The sequence below is a fragment of the Cervus elaphus genome, chromosome 3, assembly GCF_910594005.1.
Source record: "Cervus elaphus chromosome 3, mCerEla1.1, whole genome shotgun sequence".
NCBI classification, from domain to species: Eukaryota; Metazoa; Chordata; class Mammalia; order Artiodactyla; family Cervidae; genus Cervus; species Cervus elaphus.
Window position 1 is genome coordinate 54,540,530 of NC_057817.1, and position 25,492 is coordinate 54,566,021.

The window sequence follows — 25,492 nt, forward strand, 5'->3', positions numbered from 1 at the left end:
TTTACCGGAGAAAGGAGCCCAGAGGCCTTTGTTGGCTCCAGGTGAAAGGTATTCAGACAGTGGCAGCAGCAGTCTTGCCCTTTAACCTTCATGAGTGGTAGGGCAGGACAGCCAGAGGCCGTTTCTCTTTTTCCCATCCTAGGGGAAAGCCCTTGAAGTAACCTGGCTTAACTTAGTCCAGGTTTGTCTGAGTGGATTCTCTTGTTTTATAGGGTCATTTTTCCTTTATCCATCCTGTCCCTTTGGATTCTAGATAATAGCTTTGACCTGAATAATGGTAGTGATGCAGAACAGGAGGAAATGGAGACTCAGGCTCCAGACTTCCCACCTCTGACCCAGCCAGCCCCTGACCAGTCGTCCACTGTTCAGCTGCATCCAGCAACCTCGCCAGCAGTCTCACCAACAGCCTCCTCAGCAGTCTCCTTGGCAGTGTCTCCAGCAGCCTCCCCGGAAATCTCCCCACAAGTCTCCCTGGCAGTTTCCACAGCAGCCTCTCCAGAAATCTCCCCAGCCATCTCCCCAGCAGCCTTCCCAGCGGTCTCTCCAGCTTCCTCAGCAGCCCTCCCACCAGTCTCCTCAGAAGTCTCCTTGACAGCTTCCCCAGTGACCTCCCCAAAAGCCTCCCCTGCAGCTTCCCCGGCAGCTGTCTTCCCGACGGCCTCCCCAGCAGACAAGGATATCAGCAGTGTTCCTGAAACAACTGCTGACCTGGAAGACACCATTGTAGAAGGAGTCCCTCCCTCTGGGAGCGGTGAGTCTCTAGATTCTGTCCCACCCCTGACTGGTTCCAGGTCCTCATTGACCTGTTGTTTCAGTATTTTGCTTGACCTCTTAACTTGGGTATCCCTGTTTTCCTCCCCCAGGTGATGTCCTGAGGAGACGTATTGCTACCCCGGAAGAAGTTCGTCTTCCCCTCCAACATGGGTAAATGCTCTAATTTGTTACATGCCTTGACCTTTGACACATTTAATGAATGATTCTAGGAAGAAGGGCAGGGAGCTCTCATCTGAGATGGGGGAGGAATGGACTAGACAAGAATGGGTTAAAGGATAGTTATCTGCAATGATGATGTTTCTGGGCACAAGATGCTTAGGCGTTCTTTCTTCCTTTGTCGTGGTCTTCCTTCCCTCACCCATTCTTTCCTCATTTTGTGGCCACTTAGTTTTTTCCTCGAGGGGTAGTGCTGTTATCTTTTCCAAATTCAGCTGGTGGGTCTGGGGTTCAGGTGTCCAAATGAGTTAATTTGTCCTATTATGTTTGGAGAAGGAAGAGCAGTGAATGGGGAGTGGCTTCATCCCCATGAATTGGGATTTTTTTTTTTTAATGTACTCTAAGGGCAGGAACAGTATGTGACCAGAATGAACAAGCCAGCTAACACCAAGGGCTTTGTAGGAATAACTGCCTTCCTGATCTTCCCCACCCCCACCCCTCTAGGCTACTTGTGGTCACCAAGTCTGAGTTCTGCTTTAAGTTTTGAGAGAAAGATAAGGCTTAGTCTTAGAATAATCTGTTGCTCAGAACACAGAGTTCCTTACTAAACCCTGGCCTCTACGGAGTCATTTCATGGAGTCAGCAGTGAGTTTATTCCTCTGCTTGCCTCCCTGTCCTCTGTCATTTCTGCCTTTATTCTCTTAGGTCTGTATTCTCTTTGCTGGAAGCCCAGTAATCTGTCCCGAATGGCATTAGGGAGGGGTTTCTGACTGCTCCCCTCACTGACTTTGTGCGGGACGGGTGGAGGTCTGTCTGGGCTTGTGCAGTGTGGCGTGTTGCTTTCCGCTGAGGCACTGAGGGGCTTGAGGCTCAGGCCTGCTTTCTGGCCAAGCTTGTATCTCAGAATGGGCCTCTGCATCTACCTGCAGTTCTAGTGAGACAGGTGCGGGGAGGGCCATCTGCTTAGTGGGATTGGCTTCTGGGTGGCTTAAGCGTGGGTAGGGGTGTGACCTGGCGGCAGGGCCCGTGTGCTTCTCTGGCAGATGGCGGAGAGAGGTGCGCATCAAGAAGGGCAGCCACCGGTGGCAGGGGGAGACCTGGTACTACGGCCCTTGTGGGAAGAGGATGAAGCAGTTCCCGGAAGTGATCAAGGTAACGGGGCGCCCGTGGGCTCGCGTAGGAAAGCGCAGGCTCCTCTTTCAGGCCCCGTGGCAGCAGGCTGGCATTGTCTGCTCTGGGGCTTGTTCTGCTCGTGTTGCTGGCCAAAGGGCATGGCAGGACTGTAACTTCACTGACGCCACTTTACCTCCTCCTCGTAGTACCTGAGCCGCAACGTGGTACACAACGTCCGTCGGGAGCACTTCAGCTTCAGTCCCCGTATGCCTGTCGGTGATTTCTTCGAAGAGAGAGACACACCAGAGGTGCACACCCAAGGGTTAAATATACTTTTGTAAATATGAGGAGGAGCTGGTGGACAAGCTGCAGCTTCCTCACGGGGTTTGGAGATTCCCCGGCATCAAATGGTTCTGAGGTTCTGGTGGCTTGCACGAACTTCGGTTGTAACAATGTCTTCCTTCTTACCTCAGGGCTTGCAGTGGGTACAGCTCTCAGCTGAGGAGATCCCATCCAGGATTCAGGCAATCACTGGGAAACGGGGCCGACCTCGGAACACTGAGAAGGCCAAGACCAAGGAAGCCCCGAAGGTGAAACGGGGCCGAGGTCGGCCGCCCAAGGTCAAAGGCGCCGAGCTGCTGAGCAAGACAGACACCCGCCTGCTGAGGAGACTGGAGGCCCCAGGTGCCGTGTTAACCCGCGGGTTCTGCTCGCTCTGAGGCATCTGAAGTGGTGATGAATTGGTTCACGCCTGGGTTTCCCAGGAGTGTGACTGACATCTGGATGGAATTAATCTGAATTACCTTCCCCTCTCTGGAAAGCAGCATCAGGGTCCTAGCACTTCTGTGGTATTTTTTTTTTTTTAAACAACCAGTTCCTTTCTTGAGTTTCTCTTTAGTGGAGCCTTGTGTGGGGAGGTGGGGGTGGTATCCCAGGAATAATTATGAAAGGAGAGAGCGTTCATGCTCTTTCTGACCGTCTTTAGCTTCTTACCTGTCTTACTGGTCTGGCTTGTCTTGTGTAAACACTCATTGCCACCATCATAGAGGTTCAGAATTCACATCTGAATCCAAAAGATAATTGGTACTGTTTTAGTGGGATGGACAGGTAGGAAGTGTCTATAATTTTTCAGTACATATTGCACTTACCCTTATATAGTATGAAGAATGTGAAAGAATTTGGAATTAAGTATCTCCTATTCAGAATTCCAGCTCTGCCAGATTCTGACTGTATGACCTGGAGCAAGTCACTTATATTTTGAAAGCCTCATAGTGGTTCGTCTGCAGATAGTATCTATCTAAACTTAGAGGCTTGCTGCACAGATGTGGTGGTGGTAGTATTTCTGTGCCAGAATAGGATAGGTACTACCGTATCAAAAACGTCAGTTCTAAAACACTGTTGTCTGCAGAATCACACCTCAACATCATCTTCCAAAGGAGAAGAAATTCAGATATTTTAATGGAGCAAGACATAGGAGCTGAACATAGGCAATAACTATGTCAGACTTGATAGGGTTCTACTAAAGTGTCCATTATCTGGGCCCTTCCTTTCTGGCACATTCCTGCTTAATTGGTGCTTCCAACTCAAGACCACCTGCTTTCTCTGGCAGTTTTCTGTTTCCTTTCTTAGTTCTAAAATCAACTTGTCAGGCAGCCTGGGAGAGGGACAGTCTCTAAGGCTGCTTTGCTGTTCTGGCCTCCAGGACCCTTTCTGCAGCAGTCTAAGTTTCAGAGGCTGGTGCTTCTGGGCATGAGATGCCATTTGTGTTACCTCCATAGGAGGTTCCTCTCGTACATTTTTTTCTCCCAGTGTTTTATGTATACTTAAAAAAAAAAAAAAAGACAGGCATCTAGTTTCTTCAGGGAGTTGTTTGGAGGCCAACTTTGTGAAAGGCATGTGCTGGTCTGGATGCTGGAGACTGGTCTGCCTGCCTCACTCTTCATTTTTCTTTTTGCTCTCACAGAAACACTGAATGAGGAGGATAAAGCAAAGATGTGTAAAATCAAGAAGAAGATAAAGCAGAAGGTGCAGCGGGGAGAGTGTCAGACTACAAACCAAGGGCAGGTGAGGGACATCAGAGAGATTCCACAGTAGGTTAGCTTCCCCTACAGCTACTCTGCCGTCTTTTCCATCTCCCACGCCTGCCACCTGCCAGTTAGAGAATTTGGCTTGTTCAAAAATAATGTGGGCATCTCCAGGGTGAAAGAATTGATCCATTGCCAACCCCTCATCCCATGTCTCAGCTCTTCTCCTCAGCATCCTTGTTTGTTTTTGAATCCTAGCCCAAGCAGTGATGCTTTTAGAGTTTGAGGAGAAATGACTTCCTTTATGGTTTACAGGCCAAAACCAAGAGGAAACAAGAGACCAAGAGCTTAAAGCAAAAGGAAGCCAAGAAGAAATCCAAGGTAGGTACTTATATGCACAGGCATAACTTGGAAGTCACCAAACTGATTTTGCAAGACATGTGAGTTGGTCATGTTTTATAGTCATGTTTCTAGGTGTAAGGTGGGGAGGATGGGGACCAGGGAAGGGTGGTGATTTGAGTCTTCACGGCACTCCTGATTTCTCTCCCCCTTGGGTGGACAGGCTGAGAAGGAGAAGGTGAAAACAAAGCAGGAAAAACTGAAGGACAGAGTCAAGAGGGAGAAGAAGGAGAAGGTGAAGACGAAGGAGAAGGAGGCGGCGGCCAAGACCACGCCGGCGGGGAAAGCAGATAAAGTGCTGGCCACCCAGCGGCGCTTGGAGGAGCGGCAGAGGCAGCAGATGATCTTGGAGGAGATGAAGAGGCCCACGGAGGACATGTGTCTGCCCGACCACCAGGTAGTGAGGGGCGAGCAGGTCCTGGAGGGCCGTCCGGGAAGACACTTGTGTTCAAGGAGGAGCCTCCTAGACGCCCAGGCTGTTGCCGTCCCGCGTGTTTGACGGAACACCCGCCGCTTTCATCCCTACAGCCGCTGCCTGACTTCTCCCGCATCCCGGGTCTGCTCCTGCCGAGCGGGGCCTTCTCAGACTGCCTGACCATTGTGGAGTTCCTGCACAGCTTCGGCAAGGTGCTGGGCTTTGACCCCGCCAAAGATGTCCCTAGTCTGGGGGTCCTGCAGGAGGGGCTCCTCTGTCAAGGCGGCAGCTCGGGCGAGGTGCAGGACCTCCTGGTGCGACTCCTGAAGGCTGCGCTCTGCGACCCTGGCCTGCCCTGCTACTGCCAGGTGAGGCCCTTTCCTGGCGCCCGAGGGCTGGGGTCCGTGCTTTCCTCAGTTTTGCGTTCTCTGAGTTGAGCACATGAACGCCCCTCCCAGAGTGATCCGGAGAAGCAAAGGGAGACACACACATGGTCCCCAAAAAGAGTGGTTTGACGTAACAGTTTTTCGACTTCACAATGGTTCGAGAGTGATAGGCCTTCAGTAGAGGTCCTAAGGTTTTGATTTTGATCTTCGCCTGGACTGGAGACATGCGATAGCGCACTCTCAGAGTGCGGGGCAGCGAGTCAGCCGTGCATGTCACTTTTGCAGCCATTCTGTTCCTTACTTTCAGTGCAGTATGCAGTAGATTGTGTGAGAGAGTCAGCATTTTATTATTAAGTGGATTTGTGTTAAATGATGATTTTGCCTTCCTCTAGGCTAATTTAAATGTTCTGAGCATGTTTAAAGTAGGGTTGGCTAAGCTGTCATGTTCTGTAGATTAGGTGTATTAAATGCGTTTTCAACTTACAGTATTTTCAATTTATGATGGATTTTTTGGGACATGACCCCATCATAAATTGAGGAAGATCTGTATACTACACTCTCTCCCTTGTAATGTACTGCCTTTTTTCTTAGGTTCCTTCTCTCTGCTTTATGATTTTAGGTCCTGAGTTTCCATTATTATCTCCAGGGCCAAGTGGAGGAAGAGCTGTAGTTTTTTCCTGGTTTTGTTTTCCTCTATTTTTTATTTTTCCTTCTGATCTCCCTCTGCTTATTTTATTCATTTTCCTTTAATACAGTTTTCTTTTGTCCCTGTCCTTTTTCTTCTCTCATCTTATCCTACCGGCTTTCCTTCTTAACTTTTTCTGTCTTAACCCCATAGTTCTCTCCTTCTATGTTTCCTGCTCCAGACTGACTTAAGTTGTTCCTCTTTCTCTCTTAACTCCCTATTATGTTCTCCTCCAAACAGTCCTTAAAGATCTTGGGGGAGAAGGTGTCCGAGATCCCACTAACAAGAGACAATGTATCTGAGATCCTGCGCTGCTTCCTCATGGCATATGGAGTGGAGCCAGCCCTCTGTGACAGCCTGCGCACCCAGCCTTTTCAAGCCCAGCCACCCCAACAGAAGGCTGCTGTCCTGGCCTTCCTTGTGCATGAGCTCAATGGCTCCACCCTCATCATCAAGTGAGTGGCTGGGGTGGGGATGGTTATCATGTGCCTTGGTCAGACTGGGGTAGGGGAGGGGTTTACCATCTAGAAATCTTGGGTGATGTGTGTCTGCAGCCATGCTTTGGGCATGCTGGTATGACCTGGACCGGATCTCACTCTCCTTCCTGGGAGAGCGTGAGCCTCACGCTGCCGCTCACCCAGGCTGGGCTCTAGGCTGAGACCCTCTCACCCTTGGACCCCGCTTCTGTGTGTGTTGACACTTCTCCCTCGAGACACTGTCCCGTTTCCCTGCAGCGAGATTGACAAGACTCTCGAGAGTATGTCCAGCTACAGGAAAAACAAGTGGATTGTTGAAGGCCGACTGCGGAGGTAAGGACAGGACAGAGGAGAGAAGGGGGAAGGGGTGAAGCATACCCAGGACTTCTGTTTGGAACTTGGTGTCCTTAGCCCCTCTCCTGGGGTTGAGACTGGTCCAGGGCCCAGGATGGATTGATTCAAGGTGTTCCTTTTGTGGCGGTATCATGTTCCTCACCACAGTTTCCCTTAACCTGTGTGTGTCAAGATTGAAAACTGCTCTGGCCAAGCGCACGGGGCGACCTGAGCTTGAGCTGCAGGGGCCGGAGGAAGGCCTGGGGCGCAGGCGCAGCCCTCGGGTCCTGGAGGAGACCAGCGGCCTGGAGGAGGAGGACGGGGAGGAGGCGGCCGCAGCCGCTGTCCACGGCCGCAGGGCTCGCAGGGACGCAGAGGTACCAGCCCAGACCCGGGGAAGCGGGAGGTGGAGAACGCGATTTCTCTCTCTCGAATCTGATGATTCCCTTTTTCTCGGTGTCTACTTGTTTCTTCTCCAGGTTGATATCACAGCAGCTAGCATCCCAGAGCTAGAGCGCCAGATAGAGAAACTGAGCAAGGTATTGTGCTTCAGCCTCCCAGGAGCTGGAGATCGGGGCTGGGTGGGAACTGGTCACCTTATGAGTTGGGCCTCGATGGTATCAATTTTATAGGGAAGCTGAGAGCCATGCCCTTCTCCCATGTACTGGACGAAGTCACCATTCTCACCCTGCAAGTGTGTTTTTCATTCATCTTCCTTTTCCACTGCCTACCCAGCGTCAGCTCTTCTTTAGAAAAAAGCTGCTTCACTCATCCCAGATGCTTCGAGCAGTCTCCTTGGGTCAGGACCGCTACAGACGCCGCTACTGGGTGTTGCCCTGTTTGACTGGTATCTTTGTGGAAGGAGCAGAGGGGAGCTTAGGTAGGTGTGTCGTAGGACCCTGGGTCGAGTCCTGGCTGACAAAGTTAAGCGATTCCTTTTCCTCTGCCTAGCATCTTGGGCGTTTCTGATTGTGTGACAATCAGTTTAGCATGCTGTGGTTAAGAGCGCAGGCTCTGGAGTAAGACTGCCTACCTTCTGCTCTGCCATTTACCAGCTGTATGCTTCTGTTTTCATTTGTGAGATGGAATTAATAATACAGTGTATATGTTATAGGGCTATTGAGGGGATTAAAGTAAGTTAATAGAATAATAACTTAGAATAATGTGTGACATAGCTGGTTCTCAATAAATATTAGCTTATGTTTATGCTGATGATAATTACTTGGGAACATAGTTTTTCCTTTGCAGATACAATGCTGGTTGCCCTATAAGCATTTTCCATTGCAGTCTCAAAAAGTGGGGGATTAAGTCCCAAGAGAAAGTGTATGTCCTGTGTTTGTACACCCTCTTTCTTTCCCATTATATATCAGTGTGTGTCTTATGCTCTTCACTTTGCTTTACAGTTCCTGAGGATGTGATAAAGCAGGAAACTGACTCCTTAAAAGTGGCAACCCATTCAGCAACCAGCCCAGCCTCCTTCTCTCTGAAGAGGGAGTTAGCTGGCTCCAGCACCTCTGCCAGTTCTCCTGCCCGGGCCCGAGGCCGACCTCGGAAAACTAAGCCTGGCTCTATGCAACCTAGGCACTTGAAATCTCCTTCCAAGGGTCAAGGTTCAGAAGAGCCTCAGACCCAGCTTCAGCCTGAGATTCAGTCCCATCCTCAGCTTCAGGCTCATGCCCAGCCCCAGCTTCAGTCCCATCCTCACTCTCATAATGGGTTCCTGGAGCCAGAAGGCTCCCCATTGTCTCTGGGTCAGAGCCAGCATGACCTCAGCCAGTCAGCCTTCCTGTCTTGGCTGAGCCAGACTCAGAACCACGGCTCCCTGCTCAGCAGCTCGGTCCTCACGCCTGACAGCAGTCCCGGAAAACTCGACCCGGCCCCGTCACATGCCCCGGAAGAGCCAGAACCTGACGAGACAGAAGCCAGCCCTGATTCTCAAGCTCCCTGGTTTAATTTCTCAGCCCAGATGCCCTGCATTGCTGCCCCTACACCACCCCCTGCAGTTTCTGAGGACCAGCCCACTCTTTCCCCTCAGCTACCTGCTTCTTCCAAGCCAGTAAGTAGCCAGAATTCATGGTATGCACTTATATTCATCTGGCCACAGGCTAGGTTGCCTGACTGTGGGCTGTTGCCACGGCTGGGGGGAAGGGATGAGGCCAGTGGGGTCCTGTCAACATGCAGACACCCCCATCCATCACCTTGTGTTTCATCTCATTCATAGGGGAGCAGAGCCAGTGCCGCCAGCTCCTGTTCTCCAGGGCCATTCTCTTCCACGCCTTTGCTGGGCATGGCTCCTAAAAGGCGAGCAGGAGATCCTGGGGAAACACCACACAGCCCTGCAGGGCAGGGACAGCCGAAGCGGAGAGGGAGGCCTCCCAGTAAGTTCTTCAAACAGATGGAGCAGCGCTACCTAACGCAGCTGACAGCCCAGCCTGTCCCGCCCGGTGAGTGAGCTCGGGACGGGATGGACTGAGGGTGCAGGCGGGAGTGGCATCAGATGTGGACCTTGTAGTTCCCATCGCCCACGTCACACAAGTGAACTGTGTTCACAGAGATGCGCTCCGGCTGGTGGTGGATCCGGGATCCTGAGACGCTGGATGCCACGCTCCAGGCCCTGCACCCCCGAGGCATCCGAGAGAAAGCGCTTCACAAACACCTGAGCAAACACAGGGACCTCCTGCAGGAAGTCTGCCTGCGGCCCGCAGCAGGTCAGGCCTGAGCGCAGGAGCCCAGGGCAGTTCTGAGCTGCTGCTGTGGGTAGTGAACAGCCTGACGGGGTTTTCTCTGCCTTCTGTCTTCTCAGACCCCATCTTTGAGCCCAGTCAGCTACCTGCCTGTGAAGAAGGGATTGTGAGCTGGACCCCCAAAGAGAAGACGTACGAGACAGACCTGGCCGTGCTTCAGTGGGTGGAGGAGCTGGAACGGCGGGTGATCCTGTCTGACCTGCAGATTCGGGTACCCTGGGCTGACACTGGGTAGGGGGCTGCTGAGGAGAGGGTGTTCATCTCGTACACGCTGTTAGGAAAACTTGGGCTTCCCATTTTGCAAAGTGACCTCCCATGGCCCTAAATGGGTCACATCTTTTTCTGTGCTTAATGTCCTTCCTTTATAATGAGTTTTATTTCTTTCTCCCACCTGCAGGGCTGGACATGTCCCAGCCCAGACTCCACTCGTGAAGACTTGGCCTACTGTGAGCACCTAGCTGATTCCCAGGAGGACATCACCTGGCGGGGTCGGGGCAAGGAAGGTCTGGCACCCCAGCGCAAAACTACCAACCCCCTGGACCTGGCGGTGACGCGGCTTGCTGCCCTGGAGCAGAACGTGGAGCGGCGGTACCTGCGGGAGCCCCTGTGGCCCGCCCACGAGGTGGTGCTGGAGAAGGCCCTGCTCAGCACGCCCGGCAGCGCCCCGCAGAGCGCGCCCACGGAGATGTGAGTGCCTGCCCTCCAGTCCTGGGTCTTGGGGAGAAGGCGTCGATTTAACAAATCCTGCTCCTCATCCCCAGATCACCCCTTTCTCCCATCAGATCGTATGAGATCACCCCTCGCGTTCGGGCCTGGCGCCAAACGCTAGAGCGATGCCGGAGCGCGGCCCAGGTCTGTCTGTGCCTGGGCCAGCTGGAGAGGTCCATTGCCTGGGAGAAGTCCGTCAACAGAGTGGTAAGGAGCCTGGGGAGCCGGGGAGGTGGCGCTGGGATGGCTGGGGCGAGTGGCAGGCAGAGAGGTGCGAGGGCTCACCCTGACTCCTCACAACCCTGGTCCAGACCTGTCTAGTCTGCCGGAAGGGTGACAACGATGAGTTTCTTCTGCTTTGTGATGGATGTGATCGTGGCTGCCACATTTACTGCCTTCGGCCCAAGATGGAGGCTGTCCCAGAAGGAGACTGGTTCTGTGCTGTCTGTCTGGCCCAGGTACATCTTCTGCTATCTCATTCCACTCCCAAGCAAAGCAGAGGTTTTCTTTCTCATCCCATTTACCACCAGTCTTAAAAATATCATTCTTACCATGCCTTCCATCTCTCCTGGGAAAAGGTTCCAGATGACGTGCTAGGAGACCTGGGTTCTGGTCCTTTTTTGCACAAGTCACTTAAATTCTACCACCTGACTTGCTTTCCTTATAAAATGGGAGTGATTATATTTTCCTTTTTCACGTAACCCGAAAGGGTGAATAATAAATTCACTGACTTACGCATGAAAGTATTTTGAAACCTCAGTCACACTCAGACAGGTGGTCCTGTGCTAGGTCACTCGGCCCTGTCCGACTCTTTTGCAACCCTGTGGACTATAACCTGCCAGGCTCCTCTGTCCATGGGATTCTCCAGGCAAGAATACTGGAGCGGGTTGCCATGACCTCCTCCAGGGCATCCTCCTGACCCAGAGGTCAAACCCACGTCTCCTGCATTGGCAGGCGGGTTCTTTACCACCCGTGCCACTTGGGAGACCCCCCCCAGACAAGTAGGGACTGTGACAAAGTGGAGAGCAAGCAGAGTACGCATCTCTCGCTGCGGCTGACCTCACCTTTTTCTCATCCTCAGCAGGTGGAAGGAGAACTGACTCAGAAATCTGGTTTCCCAAAACGAGGCCAGAAGCGGAAAAGCAGTTATGTGCTGAACTTCCCAGACGGTGACAGCCGCCGGCGCCGGCTGCTGCCAAGGGGCCGAGAGAGCCCAGCAGCGCCCCGGTGCTCAGAGGAAGGGCTGTCCCCCTTGAAGAGGCGGCGCGTCTCCATGAGGAATCATCACAGTGATCTCACGTTCTGCGAGTGAGTTGAGTGAATTCTGGAGACAACCAGCTCTACGTTTTCCAGAGTAGAGGGCTAGGATGGGTGTGTGATTTGCTTCCTGACCGTGTATCATCACTGTCTGTTTCGTAATAGGATTATCTTGATGGAGATGGAGTCCCATGATGCAGCTTGGCCTTTCCTAGAGCCTGTGAACCCACGATTGGTGAGCGGGTACCGGCGTATCATCAAAAACCCTATGGATTTTTCCACCATGCGGGAGCGACTGCTCCGGGGAGGGTAAGCAGACGTCGCTGATGCTCCCGGCTCTTGTGTCTCTGCCCCTGCTGGTGCCCCAGCTGACGGCTCTGTCTCCGCCCCTGCCCAGGTACGCCAGCTCAGAGGAGTTTGCCGCTGATGCGCTCCTGGTGTTTGACAACTGTCAGACTTTCAATGAGGACGACTCTGAAGTGGGCAGGGCTGGGCACACCATGCGCCGCTTCTTTGAGAGCCGCTGGGAGGAGTTTTATCAGGGAAAACAGGCCAGTCTGTGAGGCATGGGAGTGGGGAGTCACCCTGTGGCATTGCCCCCTGCCCTCCACACAAACCCTGCCGTTCTCACCTGCTGATGCTGCCCTGGGTCCAGACTCAGAGGGAGAACCCCGGTTCTTGACCTTGCCCTTGGCAGCACCCTATGTCTTCTCATCCTTACACCCTCTCTCCCTCTCCTCCTCTTGTTCCTCAAGTAAGAGGGGCAGAGATGAGGTCCTTCTGGACTGAAAGCCAAAAAAGAAAGAAAAAATAATTTTTCCTTTCTGTTTTATTTCCTAATTAAATAAGAGGAGGAGGAAAGAAGCCCCTACTTCCTCCTCCCAGCTTCCTCACCTTCCCTGTACGTGCCCCAGCATTCTGGGGCTATTTAACAATAGCAATAGTTCTAGTGAATGTGTGAAACCGAGAAACACTCTGTACTGTGTGTGGACCCGCAGTGACGGCCAGTAAAGTGGACTTAACTCCCAAGCGTGTCGAGCCGGACACCGGGCCCTGAACATGCTGCTTCCATGCTCAGTCCCCCCTGCTTCTCTCTCTCTCTCAGCCCCCTCTCCCCTTCAGTTCTGTCTCTCATCCAGTAATGTAAAACTATTGTGTACGGGTTCCTCCATCCTTTTCTCTTCCCCCAAATCTTTTTTCCCTTCAAAGGAAAAAGTTCAGAGGTCCCTGTCTTTCTCTCTGTCCTCATCTTCCTGCCAATAGCTAGCCCCTCGATAATGTTGGATACTCCTCAAATGCTGAGTTTCTAGCCTTTTCTGAAACTCAGTAAACTGGGGAGAGGGCCGGGAGGCACCCTGGACCCTGGGCCTTCCAGCCTCCTTCCCCACCTCTTACCCAAACCTCCCTCTTGGGAACTCCTCAGGGACAACTACTGCTGAGTTTGGGCACACCCCAAGATGGAGGCCAGGTAGCAATCGACTGGCCTCAGAGAGAGAGAGAGAGGTGTGTGGGTGTGTGTGTGTGAGAGAGAGGATGTGATTGTGCCCCTGTTTTTGGTGGCATCCATTCAGTTTTTTCCCAAGTATCTGTTTCCCATTGTTTCAAACCATTGAAACACCTTTCTCATTGTTTCAAACGATCATGTTGTCTTTGGGAAACCACAGGAACAGTTTTTCTGGGTCAAAGCTGTGTCTCTTCCCTCTCTCCCAGTCGTTTCTGTTCCAGCCTCTTCCAACTGTGCAATCTTCTAGCAGGAACACCCTCTCCTTTGAGCAGCGCTGAGTCCTAAGCCTTTGCAGGGAGGGGGCAGAACTGGATCTCTTCCTGATCCCATGCGCTTCTGTGGGTTTAGTTGTGCTTTCCTTCCGTAGCTACTTTATATCCTGGGACCCCTTCCCCAGTAGCAGAGACCCCAGAGCACAAGTGAGTAGGGAGGAGACGCTCTGGGTCCACCACTGCCCGACATGTGAGAGGAAAGCTGCTAACTCCCAGCTATAGCCATGGGCCCCTGGCCCCCTGCCTTCCTGCTCAGCAGAGCCCCTCCCATCAGAGATTACGGGTACTTGCACTGGGGAGGTGGCTGCTGGCTGGCCCAAGCAGAGAGCTGAGGCATCCCAGAGATGTCCCACTGGTGGGAGAGGGGTGCCGGGCGAGGGGGAGCGTTCCTGTCCTTCGAGCAGCACTGACTAGCCACTGAAGGGGGTGGGGCGGTGTGGGTCCTGGGGCAGCCCCTTTCTTTCTTTATGCCCCTACTCCCCCATAGCCTATTTCTAAAGTCGCCTTTTCTGTCAGATAAACCTCAGAACTTTTAATTTTATTTGAGATTTTTTTTTTTGCTTTTAAATAAGAGGTGGATTGAAGAATATTTGAATTGACTTTATATTATGCATAAATATTTATATTTTATCTAAATAACTGCTCTGTAACAAACTTTGTGTTAGTCAGGCATTTGGAACTGTTATAGTTGGGGGCTCTTCTTCCCCACAGCAGTTTTCCCCAGTATAAAATGTTCTAGATTAATTTTACCGTTGGAGGTTAGGTGGACGGGGGAGTGAAGTTTCAGTTGTTCCTGCTCTGCGTTCCTCTCCCAGCTCCATCTCTTTCCCTAGGGACCAGGCGCTCTGAAGGTGGGGTGGAGTCCTAGCCTCAGTTTGGAGTGGGGGTTGATGGGGGGTGGGGATAGGGCTGATCAAAGGGGCCATTTCTCACTTTCCTTTCCTCATCTTCACTGCCCCTGAGCTAGGTGGGTTTTCTCTCCTTGACAAGAGTGTTTGATAGGGAAGGCAAGTGTTAAAAGTAAATAAAACCCACCCCCGCCCCTTTGTTTCCCTTCCCCCATCAGTCTGGTAACAGGAAGAAACCACACCATCAACACCAACAAATCTCCACGTTCCTTTTACAACAAAAGGGACTTGACTTTTTATATAACCAAATGTGGTGTTTTAGTGACTTTTTGATAATGTACAGTTTTTTGTGAATTTAAATTTATTTCTTTCTATATTTTTAGGACCAATCTCATTTTTAATAAGGTAAAAAAAGGAAAAAAAAGTCTAGAGATAAAAAAAAACTCCTGTTTTTGCCATGTGATGTTCCACAAGTGCAGCTGTAGAAAAGTGCTTGTCAGTTGAATAAAAACCACATTTGATAGAGACTCAAAAGACTCTGTGTATTTATCTTCCTTCAACACAGGTTCTTGTAATTGCCTAAAGGGGAAAACCGGGTGGTGTCTGACTGGTTTGATGGAGAAGACAGTTCCCCAGTGCAGACAGGAGAGCAATGTGCCCCTAAGTGTCAGCATTTCTCTCGCAACCTCCAGGCTTGGCCCTTCCTTTTCCAGGAGGCGTCCAGGGCAGAATTCCTGTTTATGTGAAGGAGCGGGTGCTCCTGGCTGAGGTGCTGTAACAGGGCTCACGTGCGCAGAGTCCCTACCGTGTGAGGCGTGGCCTTGGCTTTCTAAGGCTGCTGCCTGTGCTCCTCATAACAGGAAGTGTGTGCTCATCACCACCTTCCCCAGCTTCCCACCCATGGATGAGACACCGCGAGGTAGACTTTTGTGTTTTATTTCACAAGTTGAAATAAGACAAAGTTCTACCAAATTATAGGGAAGAAACATGAGAATACCAAGGGTCAGGAAAATTAGACTGGGTAGCACTGGCACAAACATGGCAAGAGTATAAAATTAGAAACCTCTGGATAAAGAAAAAATGTACAAGGATGTGTTTTGAGGATAATTAAACTTATTTCCTGTCCAAGGTGGTAAGTGCGTGCAGGAGTGTACTCACCACCCCCAAAATTGTGTGTGTTGGGGGATGCAGACACCAGTAAATGTTGTGAGAACTTTTTACAAGCTGGGAAAGCTTATCACACTGAAGGCTGGAAGTTTTGTCTTGGTGACCCTCTAACTGGAATAGGAGAAGGAATATCTCTGTTTTCAGCCTCACAAAAACCTCAGATGGCCACTTTGGTGCCTGCTTACCTTCTCAGCTAGTGGCAGCCACTGGCAAACCTAATCAAGTGATAAACTGCTCCAGTGCTGGTGTTCCCGGGGGCGGCCCCAAGCACTGACAGCCTAAGCAGTCGTCATTTGGCCTACCACAGCAAGGTCTAACTGAAGATTTCACACTATTCTAGGGCGATAAGTGAGGTAAAAGTCTCAAAGAAGACATTCCAGAAATAGAAATAACGAGGAATTTTTGCATTTGATCGTGAGCCCTTTCTAGCCCCCAGCTTCCTAACCCTCGTGATGCGAAGGACAGTGAAGGAAGGAGACACGTGTAAACCACGGGCCGTGCCCGTGCCGAGCGTGGAACCGTGAGGTAGGTCTGTAACGAGGACGGGGAGGTTGTGGGCCACGCCTGGGTTCATCTGAAATGCAGGGGCCAGGCCGCGGAGCAGCCGCAGTGGTCAGGGCTGAGACGGCACCTGCCTCTGATTACTAGTCTCGTGGGGAGCGCCTCTAGGGGGTGCCGCAGAACTCAGCAAAGAGGAGGAGGGCGGGAGAGCTCACAGGCCTGGCTCAGCTGTTGACGGAAGGCCCTCCTACGAAAGGAAAGGGTAAAGGCTGGGTGAAGGCGGGATCTGCTAATGCCTGGACGGAGTCAAAAGCACAGAAATGGCATAGTTGGTTTAGGAGGGAATCAGGAAGGGTTAATGTGGCAAGGCACAAGGTCAGACCTAGCCCTTACAGCCTGGTTTTACAATACCACCCTCTTCCTTGAAGCGGGACAAGTTTAGACCTGATGACTGACCCCAGTCAAGGTCAAGACCAAGGAGGCTGAGACAACCTGCCAGTCCGCAACGCCGCTGCTCTCCCAGAAGGTGGCACCCATGCACAAGAGAACATTCTGCTTCGGGTTTTTTTAAGTTTATACTCCATTCCAGCAAGCCCTCTCACTTCACCTTTGTGGAGCAAAATAACCACCCACAAACAGGCGCCCCAAACGGCAGACACTGAAGCAGCAGAGGATACGCAATGCAGGCTCCAGGGGCTAAATGAGCGCACTGGTCGGTAAGTCAGGAAAAGAAGGATGGAACTGGGCTGAGGTGGCCCGATCCAGGGAGGGTCAGTCTAGTCCTCACAGTAGGTTAGGGTGCACGTAATGTCCCCCTACTGCCCCATGATTCCTGACAAGGGGTATTTATTTACTCTTCAGAGCCACTAGGCTTCCTAGTCTGGGCAGCTCTTCCAATCCTTTGTTAAAAATACTCTACATTTCCCCTAACCTCGACCCACACCCTCCAAAAAGCCTCAGGTCTGAGTATCCAGAGTGAGAGGCGCAGCAATGATATCGGCATGAGGTGGGACAGGCGGGCACTAAGCCTAGTAAAGGACTAGATCACCTGAGAAGGTGACTCTAGTATGTTCTATCTGACTGAAAAGAGAGAAATGCAAAGTAGTAAAATATTTTAAGAATGTCATGAGCACCATAATGACCAGGGGTGAGATGTGAAGTACAGGCAGAGTATGACCTGGGCTCCATGAAGACAGGATTCAGAAAACACCAGCATCGTTTAAAGGGCCCAGCCCAAGGCTATGAGCCTGAAGACCCCCGACAGTTGCTCGGCAGCACCCCTGCCCCCAGTGGGCCATTTCGAGACAGAGAGAAAAACTGGCCCTCATTCCTTCTCTCCTTTTTCCAATCACTCACCCATGTTATGAACTGTCAAGAAATGAACTAACAATTAGGGGGAAAGTATCATGAGTGTAACCCAAAAGGGTCCAAACGAAATTCCACGATACCATTAACCACTACAAAAATAACTTCAGGCTCTCACTCCATCACTTCCCACGCCCAAACCTGCCCAAACCAGAAACATTCGTTAATAAAATCCATTAAGCAGGTTCACATGAGGAAAATGCACAAAAGGTAACTTCACAATTTTAAAGCAAAACAATGCAAAGTAAAAGCCATTTAAACATTTAAATGGAGAAAGTAGAACCAAGAATTCTGAGAGGCAGAGAAGGGGCACCCGTAATGTCAACAACAGCTTCTACACATGCAAGGCCCTCATTTCTCTAAGTGAAGTCGCTCAGTCGCGTCCAACTCTGTAACCCCATGGACTGTAGCCTACTAGGCTCCTCCATCCACGGAATTTTCTAGGCAAGGGTACTGGAGTGGGTTGGCATTTCCTTCTCCAGGGGATCTTCCCGACCCGGGGATCAAACCTGGGTCTCCCACATTGCAGGCAGATGCTTTAACCTCTGAGCCACCAGGGAATCATTTCACCAAACCTCCTGGCAAAGCAAGGTTCCCCCAAACTACTATTAATTAAATGAACAGGAGTCTAGACTTTTCTCTTTTTCTTCAAGGGCCCTGACGAGATCTATGTTGTACTTTCCTGACTAAGGACTAGAGACTCAGGAGCAAGAGCTGCCTGCCCAGGCAAACCCTCCCAGAAGGTTACTGGACTTGGGGCTGTTTGACACCAGATAAACCCTTCCTGAGGTGGGACGTACCCGTGAGAAAACTGTGGCCATTCTGTCTCTGATAGTTCCCACACCGCCCACCATCCCTACCTACCGTCTGCTGCCTCCGCCCCGCACCCTCGGGATGCACAAGGGGACACTCGGGGCGGGGGCATCAGGACTCTCAACCCTGAGCCGGGTGAGGGAGGGGAAAGCTGGGCCCAGGCTCTGCCAACGGACATCACAGCTTCTCCCCTCCTCCATTCCGTCATCGGGCTGTCTGTCTGCCTGTCTGGGGGAAACCACCCGGCCTGCAAGTGAAGGGGGGCGGCCCTCTCCTTTCCGCGCAGAAGGGAGCAACTGGGAAGAGGAGGTACAGGACCTACTTCCCAGGCGGCGGGCAAAGGCTTCCTCCGCCCCGTCTGCAGGCGCCAGGTCAGGTCTTGCAGAAAGAGATGGGGCTGAAGAGCGAAACAGAACCTCCCTGTGAAGGGCTCCTGACCTTGGGACAACGGAGATGGATGTATTGCTCTTTTCTCTCCTAGCTCCCTGCTGCCCTTCCACAAGGAAAACTATGTTTGACATCCTGATTCCCTGGGAAAGGGGCCCAAATGCTCTGGACAGTTACAAAGAACTCTGTCCTTTCCCACCCCGCCTCATCCCCTCAATGTGCACGTGGCCCAAGCCGTTCAGGGGCAGCCCTCACTGCATACACAGAGGTGCCAAAGGTCAGCGCCTGCGGAAAATTCAAGAACCTCAGTTCTCTGTCTCAACTAGTTGCCTGGGGGTCCAAAGGCACTGTGTCCAGGGCTGGGAGTTGACCAAGCCCTCTGGTACACAGGCAGGCTCGACACCGCCTTCATCGAGGTCTCCTAGCCGGGCACAACTGACATCCTGAGTCAGCGGATTCTCTGGTGGGAAGCCAGGTCTCCCCTGGGCGCTGCAGGATGGGCGGCAGCACCCCGAGTCTGCGGCCAGTAGATGGCGGCACACAGCCTCACGCCCAGACACGACCCTGAAGACGGCCTCCATGGACTGCCAGACGGCCTCCAGGGGACAAGGCACCTCTCCGAGAGTCACTGGTCTGAAGGCGAAGCAGCTGATGGTCCCCGGTGGGGAAGGAACCTAAGTGGATTCAGCAAGGTCACAAATGCAAGGGCTCCGAGCATGGCAACGACATGCGACAGGGAAGACGGGGGCCCTGAGGCCCAGGGCAGGAAAGATCTTCAGGGAAAAGCAGAAAAGCCAGGTGTTCCTGAAAAGCTGTAGCTGGGGAAGACACCTTCTCAGAGGGTGTGGTGCTGGCCTCAGCAGTGAGAAGAATCAGAAGTCAGTAGGTCTGTTCCTCTGGAACTTGCCAGGGAAAACCTAGTCTTCATCCCAATGTGGATCAAAGATGGCTTCCAAAGGCTGTGGAACCGTCTCCTTGGTCAGCCGAGGCCAAGGCTCTGCTTCCGGAAGGGCAGAGGCAGGAAAAGCCGCTTCCACTGCCTACTTAGGGTTCCACCTGTTCCTAGCCCCGCCCCTCCAAATTCTATAGGAAGTCTCATCCAAAAAAGAAATTCACAAAATTAAAAGCTGTAAAGAGGTTAAAGCAAGCAGGTTCTGCTGTATGGAAAAGAGAAAAAGAACAATCTGGATGAGAAAAAGAAGGCATAAAATGTATGTGAAGAAGAGATGGGATGCGTGATCTAAGAGCTTTATAAAACAAAACATTGAAAGTCTGTATTCTTTCACACACCTCCCCACAAAAAAGGTCCATTGCTAAACTCAGAAAGAAGGGCCCACACAGGACCCCATCAATGTGCTAGCACCACATCTTTTTTTTTAAGAAATAAATTTTTTTATAAAAAAAAAAAGCCTTCCCAAATAAGTCCAACACATCAAAAATGGTTTTTCACAAAGATGAGAAGTCCCAGGCACCAGTCTCTTTGGCGTAGGATAAGAGTATATTGCAGTTAAAAGCAAAACAGCAAACTTTCTTCACAAAGGAAAAAAGTTTCCTGACGTCCTTGGCCGCAGCGCACACGACAGGGGCCGCCCCTCCCCAGGCTCCACCGCCGGACGGAGAGCGAGGGCGGGGGTGCAGGGCTTTCTCTTCCCGGGCCCAGGCCTGTGCGAACCGACCCCAGTGTCCGTGCTCAGCTGGCCCCCGGGGGCCGTATTCCCGGGCAGCCCTCTGCAGTCCGGAGCATCAGCATCTCCCAGAATTCTTTTATATTCCACAAAGGCGGGGCGGGAGACCCTAAAAAAGGCGTAAGCCAGAGAGGGCGGGCGGGGCGGTGACAGCGTGAGAACCGGTCCCCCTCGGCGGCTCGCGGCCCTGCGCCTCTTACCGCCGTCACTTGCTGAACGGGAAGGGGTAGACGCCGTGCTCCGCGGGCGCGTCCACCGGCGCCGGGTTCTGCTGGCTGCCGCTCTCCTGCACCAGGGCGAGGCGTGAGTCACCGCGCGCTCCCTCCCCGCACCAAGCCGAGCGCCCGCCCCGACCTACCCCTGCCACACACCTGCCCGCGTGCACGTGCCCACACGCACACGCGCACGCACGCGCGCACACGCGCACTCACAGCGCCACGTCCCCAACGTCAGAGCAGCCTGTCCTCATCCCAGGGCACACGGTCAACGCAAGCCAGCGCCCTGGGATGAACTGCTGCCCGGCTAAACGAGAGGAAGAGCCTGGCTAAGTCTCTCCTCCTGCGTTCTTCACACACCCACCAGCTATTTACGAACACAGAAATCAGCGACACCGCCAGAGGAAGACTGTGACCAGTGGAAAACCTGCCTCTGATCACCTTCCAGTCTTCAACCCCAAGAGACAATAAAGTTCTTACCTCAACTGAAACACTGGAAGCAGGCACCGGCGTGTACTGGGAGATGTAAGCCCCCTGCAGCGCTGCAGCGGCCGGCACGTACTGGAACGAGACGCATCGACAGGCTCGGAGCAGTGACCCTTGGCTACCTTTAAAACACCTGGGGAGCTAGAAGTGCCTCCCTCTCCAGAGAGGCTAACCCAATTGTGCTTTTTAAAACCACGCGATGACTCTGCAGTCCGCCGGCTGAGACAGGCTTCTACCTACACGGCGGATCTTCCTCCTCCCCCGTCTTCTGCCTTTTCTCAGCCCAAGGCCCGCTCTGCTTTAAGCACTCCTCCACAAACCAAACTCACCCGAGCTTTGAGAAACCTAACGGGCTCCGCCCATTCTTCCTATTACTGTTCTGATAAGGCTTTCAGGAAATGTGTGTGAACCCCTCCTTGATAATATGTAGACAGAAGCACTGATCCTTTAGTTACATGAGTAGGAATCAGTTAAAACAAATGAGTTTCAGAGTAGAAGGCTGCATTCCTTGCTCACAGACTGACCCTTTTTCAGTTCATCTCCTTTTCGGAGTGTGTCGTCGATGACAGTGAAGTGATTCCCATCCCTATCCAAGAGTATTTAAACCTGAGAGCCTTACACAGGTGTTCCTTGTGTGGCAGGAGTTTGTAAGAGGAATATCCTGCTTTACCGTGCCCGTGCTGCTGAGAGAGAGGTGGCCCAGCTGCTGGGTAAGAGGTCCCACCATGGAGGCAGGCTGGAGAGAAATGGGATGGTCCATTCCTGGTGTCAGAACTGAACCCTAGAAGCAGCAACAAAGGCAAAGTTAGTTGGCAGCATGCTGTGAGGCTGCAGGAAGCAGTGGTTCACGGCGACCAGAACCACTGATGACAGACATTTACAAATCCTGGAAAACGACGGGCAAGAAACCACCCGGCCCTGCAGCAGGAGCATGCGCTCTGACCACCGGTCTGGAGGCATCCTGGTCTAAGAACAGCAAACTCACAGAATTTCAGCTCAGACACCTGGTTACACCGGAGACTGAGCCAGGACACACACCCACACCTCCTCTCATCAAACCCCACTGTTCTCTTTTACATCAAATTGCCGCTTTGGCTTTTGCCCACTTCTGAACACTCACTGAGGGCTGCATGAGGTATGAGGGGTGGTGCATCCAAGACGGGTTAGGTGCTTGTAGAGGAGATGTCTGAGTCACTCTCTAATGCAAGCAAAAATAAACAGACAAAATGTTAACTTCCTGGAGACTATTATTTCACCCAATGATCTGAGAATTTTCAGCAAAACACAACTGAGTTTGGAGTGTGGGGCTTCCCTGGTGGCCCAGATGGTAAAGAATCTGCCTGCAACGCAGGAGACCTGGGTTCGATCCCTGGGTGCAAAAAATTCCCTGGAGAAAGGAATGGCAACCCACTCCAGTGTTCTTGCGGAGAGAATTCCATGGACAGAGGAGCCTGGCAGGCTACAGTCCATGGGGCCGCAAAGAGTCAGACACGACTGAGTGACTAACAATTTCAATCTCAGTGCCCCCTTAGAAAATAGAAATATTTAAGGATATTTTAAAAATATTAACCACTCTTACAGTTCAAGTAACCCAATTTTAAAATGGGCTAAGAATCTGAGTAGGTACTTCTCTGAGAAGATACACACACGGCCAACAAGCACAGTCAAAGGCTCAACATCACTAGTCGCCGCCCGGCTGCGCTTAGTCACTCAGCTGCGTCCACTCTTTGCGACCCCAGGGACTGTGGCCCACCAGGCTCCTCTGTCCCTGGGATTCTCCAGGCAAGAATACCAGAGCGGGTTGCCATTACCTCCTCCAAGGGATCTTCCTGACTCAGGAATCGAACCCGCATCTCCGGCATTGTAGGCAGATTCTTCACCGCTGATCCACCAGGGAAGCCCCTAGTCACTAGGGAGATATAAACCAAAGTCACAATGAGATAGGACTTCACACCCACTGAGACGGCTACAATTTTAAAAGGACTGAATAACAAATGTTACGCACTGCAGGTGGGGATGTAAAATGGTACAGTGACCTTGGAAAACAGTTTGGCAGTTCCTCAAAAAGTTAAACGTAGAGTTAATAGGTACTGAGCAATTTTACTCCTAGGTATATACCCTAGAGAAATGAAAACATACGTCCACACAAAAATCATGCACAAAAGTTCACAGCAGTATCACCCAATAATACGATGAATATTATTATTCATAAGAGCCAAAAAGTAGAAACAACTCAAACGACCATCAACTGAGAAACAGATTAACAAAATGGGGCATGTCCACACAGCGGAGCATGATTCGGTCGTAAAAAGAATGAAGCGCTGACACACGCTACACGTGAACAGACTCAAAAATACGCTCAGTGAAAGAGCCCAGACCCGAGAGACATTTACTATACACTTCCACTTTCACCGTACGCCCAGAATAGGCAAACCTATAGATACAGAAAGTGTGTCAGTGGTTTCCAGGGGCAAGGAAGAATGGGGAATGACTACTAATGGGCACAGAGTTTCTTTCTGAGGTAGTGAAAATATTCTGGAATTAGATAATAGTGATGGCTGCATAATTCTATAAATATACACTACTGACTAGTATACTCTAAGAAAGCAAACTTTTATAGTCTGTAATTTATATCTCAATTTTAAAAGAAAAAAAGCAATGAGAAGCTAGAAATGCATCTTGATAAACAAGTAGGTCTATTCCACAAACGTAGGGATTGTTCAAAATCAGAAACTCTACAAACAAGTCAAAACTGAAGGAAAAGTCAGCGTAATAGTAGATGCTGAAAAGACATCTTATAAAATCCAACAGCCATTTACTTAAAAGAAAAATCATGAAGTAGGGAATTCCCTGGAGGTCCAGTGGCTATGACTCAGAGCTTTTCCTGCCATGACCTGGGTTCAATCCCTGGTTGGGGAACTAAGGTTCTGAGAGCCGAGAGTTACAACCAAAAAACAAATTTTAAAAAATATCACAAAGTAAAATAGAGACTAAAAAGAAACTACTCACATATATTAAAGGCTATTACCAAAAACTTAGCTGCAAGCATTAACCCACATTAAAAACACTGCAATTATGGTGACCTATTAGGTAGCGGAGTCAAAGAGTTACAACTGGGATAAAACAGGCATAAAATCGAAATGGAGAAGAGAACTATTATTTTGCATCAGTGATATAACTGCATACCTAGAAAACCTAAGAGATTTAAGTTAAAAAATTACTAATAGTAATGAGAGGATTTGCCAAGTGAGCTGTATATAAAACAGATGAACATAAATCAATAACCTCTCTTCAGTGTATCAATAAGCACCTAAAGATGATGATAAAATGTATGCTGCTGCTGCTAAGTCACTTCAGTCGTCTCTGACCCTGTGCGACGCCATAGACGGCAGCCCACCAGGCTCCCCCATCCCCGGGATTCTCCAGGCAAGAACACTGGAGTGGGTTGCCATTTCCTTCTCCAATGTGTGAAAGTGAAAAGTGAAAGTGAAGTCACTCAGTCGTATCCGACTCTTAGCGACCCCATGGACCGCAGCCCACCAGGCTCCTCCATCCATGGGATTTTCCAGGCAAGAGTCCTGGAGTGGGGTGCCATTGCCTTCTCCGGATAAAATGTATAGACCTACATAAACAAAATTAAAATCCTACTGAAGGACATAACAAAGATTTGAGAATATGAAAAGAAATACATCTCAGGTGAAAAGACTGTACGTTTTAAGTAGTCAATGCTCTTAAACAAATATATAGGTATAACGTAATTTCAATTAAAGCCCGCCAGGCTCCTCTGTCCATGGGGATTCTTCAGGCAAGAATACTGGAGTGGGTTGCCATGCCCTCCTCTAGGGGATCTTCCCAACCCAGGGATCAAACCCAGGTCTCTGGCATTCCAGGCAGATTTTTTTACCAGCTGAGCCACCAGGGAAGCCCAGGAAAAGGATGGATTATTTAATAATTTGGTGCTACTGGTGAATTCACAACTGGTGAGTACCTTGAAGGGAATACAATAGGACCCCTATCTTATGTCATATACAAACATAAATTCCTGGTAACTATACATTTAAATGTAAAACAGTGAAATAAATCTTGGGGACCACATGAACAACATACAGACTGGGAAGACCTTTTGAATTAAGAAATTCGAAAGCTGTAAGTAAAAAAATATAAATAAAAAGCACACATATTTAACTATATACAAATGTTAAACTTTTGTATATAGCAAAAACTAATGATTCCCAAAGTATGCTCTCTGGACCAGCAGCAAGAGCAACACCTGGGAACCTGTTAGAAATACAAACACCTCTCACCCTAGACTTGCTGAATCAGAAATTCTCAGCGTGGTGCCCCGTACGTTTAATAAGCTCTCTGACCTAGGTTTAATGACATCAATGACTCGATGGACATGAGTATGAGCAAGCTCCGGGAGTTGGTGATGGACAGGGAAGCTTGGCATGCTGCAGTCCATGCGGTCGCAAAGAGTCAGACACGACTGAGCGACTGAACTGACCTGAATGAGCTCCCCAAATGATTCTGATGCACAGCTGAAGTTTGAGGACCACAAAGTCAGTGGGAAAAAAAATTTGGAAAAAAACTTGTAACAAAGATAACATTCAGAAGATTAGCACTTATAATAGCTGGTGTTTTTGTTGTTGTTTTTTTTGCCAGGTATGCAGGATCTTAGTTCCCTGACCAGGGACTGAAACGGTGCCCCCTGCACTGGGAACTCAGAGTCTTAACCACAGGAACACCAGGGAAATTCCAATAATATTGACAGTTTTTTGT

The 25,492-nt window shown here is 50.7% G+C and overlaps 2 protein-coding genes across 12 annotated transcripts in view; one reads left to right on the top strand and one right to left on the bottom strand.

Annotated features, from left to right (window-relative positions):
• BAZ2A (bromodomain adjacent to zinc finger domain 2A) overlaps positions 1–14,621 on the top strand; it is a 34,578-nt gene extending 19,957 nt beyond the window's left edge. For 4 of the 5 annotated variants that reach the window (XM_043889785.1, XM_043889803.1, XM_043889793.1 and 1 more), the window contains 24 exons: positions 254–751; positions 864–924; positions 1,974–2,082; positions 2,250–2,351; positions 2,517–2,727; positions 4,007–4,107; positions 4,383–4,448; positions 4,630–4,863; positions 4,995–5,249; positions 6,193–6,407; positions 6,687–6,761; positions 6,955–7,138; positions 7,241–7,300; positions 7,497–7,641; positions 8,165–8,817; positions 8,983–9,205; positions 9,314–9,469; positions 9,565–9,716; positions 9,903–10,192; positions 10,288–10,420; positions 10,525–10,671; positions 11,295–11,521; positions 11,636–11,779; positions 11,868–14,621. In XM_043889785.1, the coding sequence (XP_043745720.1) occupies positions 254–751; positions 864–924; positions 1,974–2,082; positions 2,250–2,351; positions 2,517–2,727; positions 4,007–4,107; positions 4,383–4,448; positions 4,630–4,863; positions 4,995–5,249; positions 6,193–6,407; positions 6,687–6,761; positions 6,955–7,138; positions 7,241–7,300; positions 7,497–7,641; positions 8,165–8,817; positions 8,983–9,205; positions 9,314–9,469; positions 9,565–9,716; positions 9,903–10,192; positions 10,288–10,420; positions 10,525–10,671; positions 11,295–11,521; positions 11,636–11,779; positions 11,868–12,033 (4,607 nt within the window). In that variant the 3' untranslated portion in view covers positions 12,034–14,621. The remainder of the gene's footprint in view (positions 1–253; positions 752–863; positions 925–1,973; positions 2,083–2,249; positions 2,352–2,516; positions 2,728–4,006; positions 4,108–4,382; positions 4,449–4,629; positions 4,864–4,994; positions 5,250–6,192; positions 6,408–6,686; positions 6,762–6,954; positions 7,139–7,240; positions 7,301–7,496; positions 7,642–8,164; positions 8,818–8,982; positions 9,206–9,313; positions 9,470–9,564; positions 9,717–9,902; positions 10,193–10,287; positions 10,421–10,524; positions 10,672–11,294; positions 11,522–11,635; positions 11,780–11,867) is intronic. The other variant, XM_043889811.1, reaches the window with a different exon arrangement.
• Positions 14,622–15,014: 393 nt separating this feature from the next.
• The window catches only part of RBMS2 (RNA binding motif single stranded interacting protein 2), a 57,800-nt gene continuing 47,322 nt past the window's right edge, over positions 15,015–25,492 (bottom strand). For 3 of the 7 annotated variants that reach the window (XM_043889841.1, XM_043889831.1, XM_043889816.1), the window contains 4 exons: positions 21,834–21,911; positions 21,333–21,494; positions 20,708–20,788; positions 15,015–20,298 (listed from right to left, as the gene is read on the bottom strand). In XM_043889841.1, the coding sequence (XP_043745776.1) occupies positions 20,218–20,298; positions 20,708–20,788; positions 21,333–21,494; positions 21,834–21,911 (402 nt within the window). In that variant the 3' untranslated portion in view covers positions 15,015–20,217. The remainder of the gene's footprint in view (positions 20,299–20,707; positions 20,789–21,332; positions 21,495–21,833; positions 21,912–25,492) is intronic. The other 4 variants (XM_043889849.1, XM_043889835.1, XM_043889858.1 and 1 more) reach the window with 3 other exon arrangements.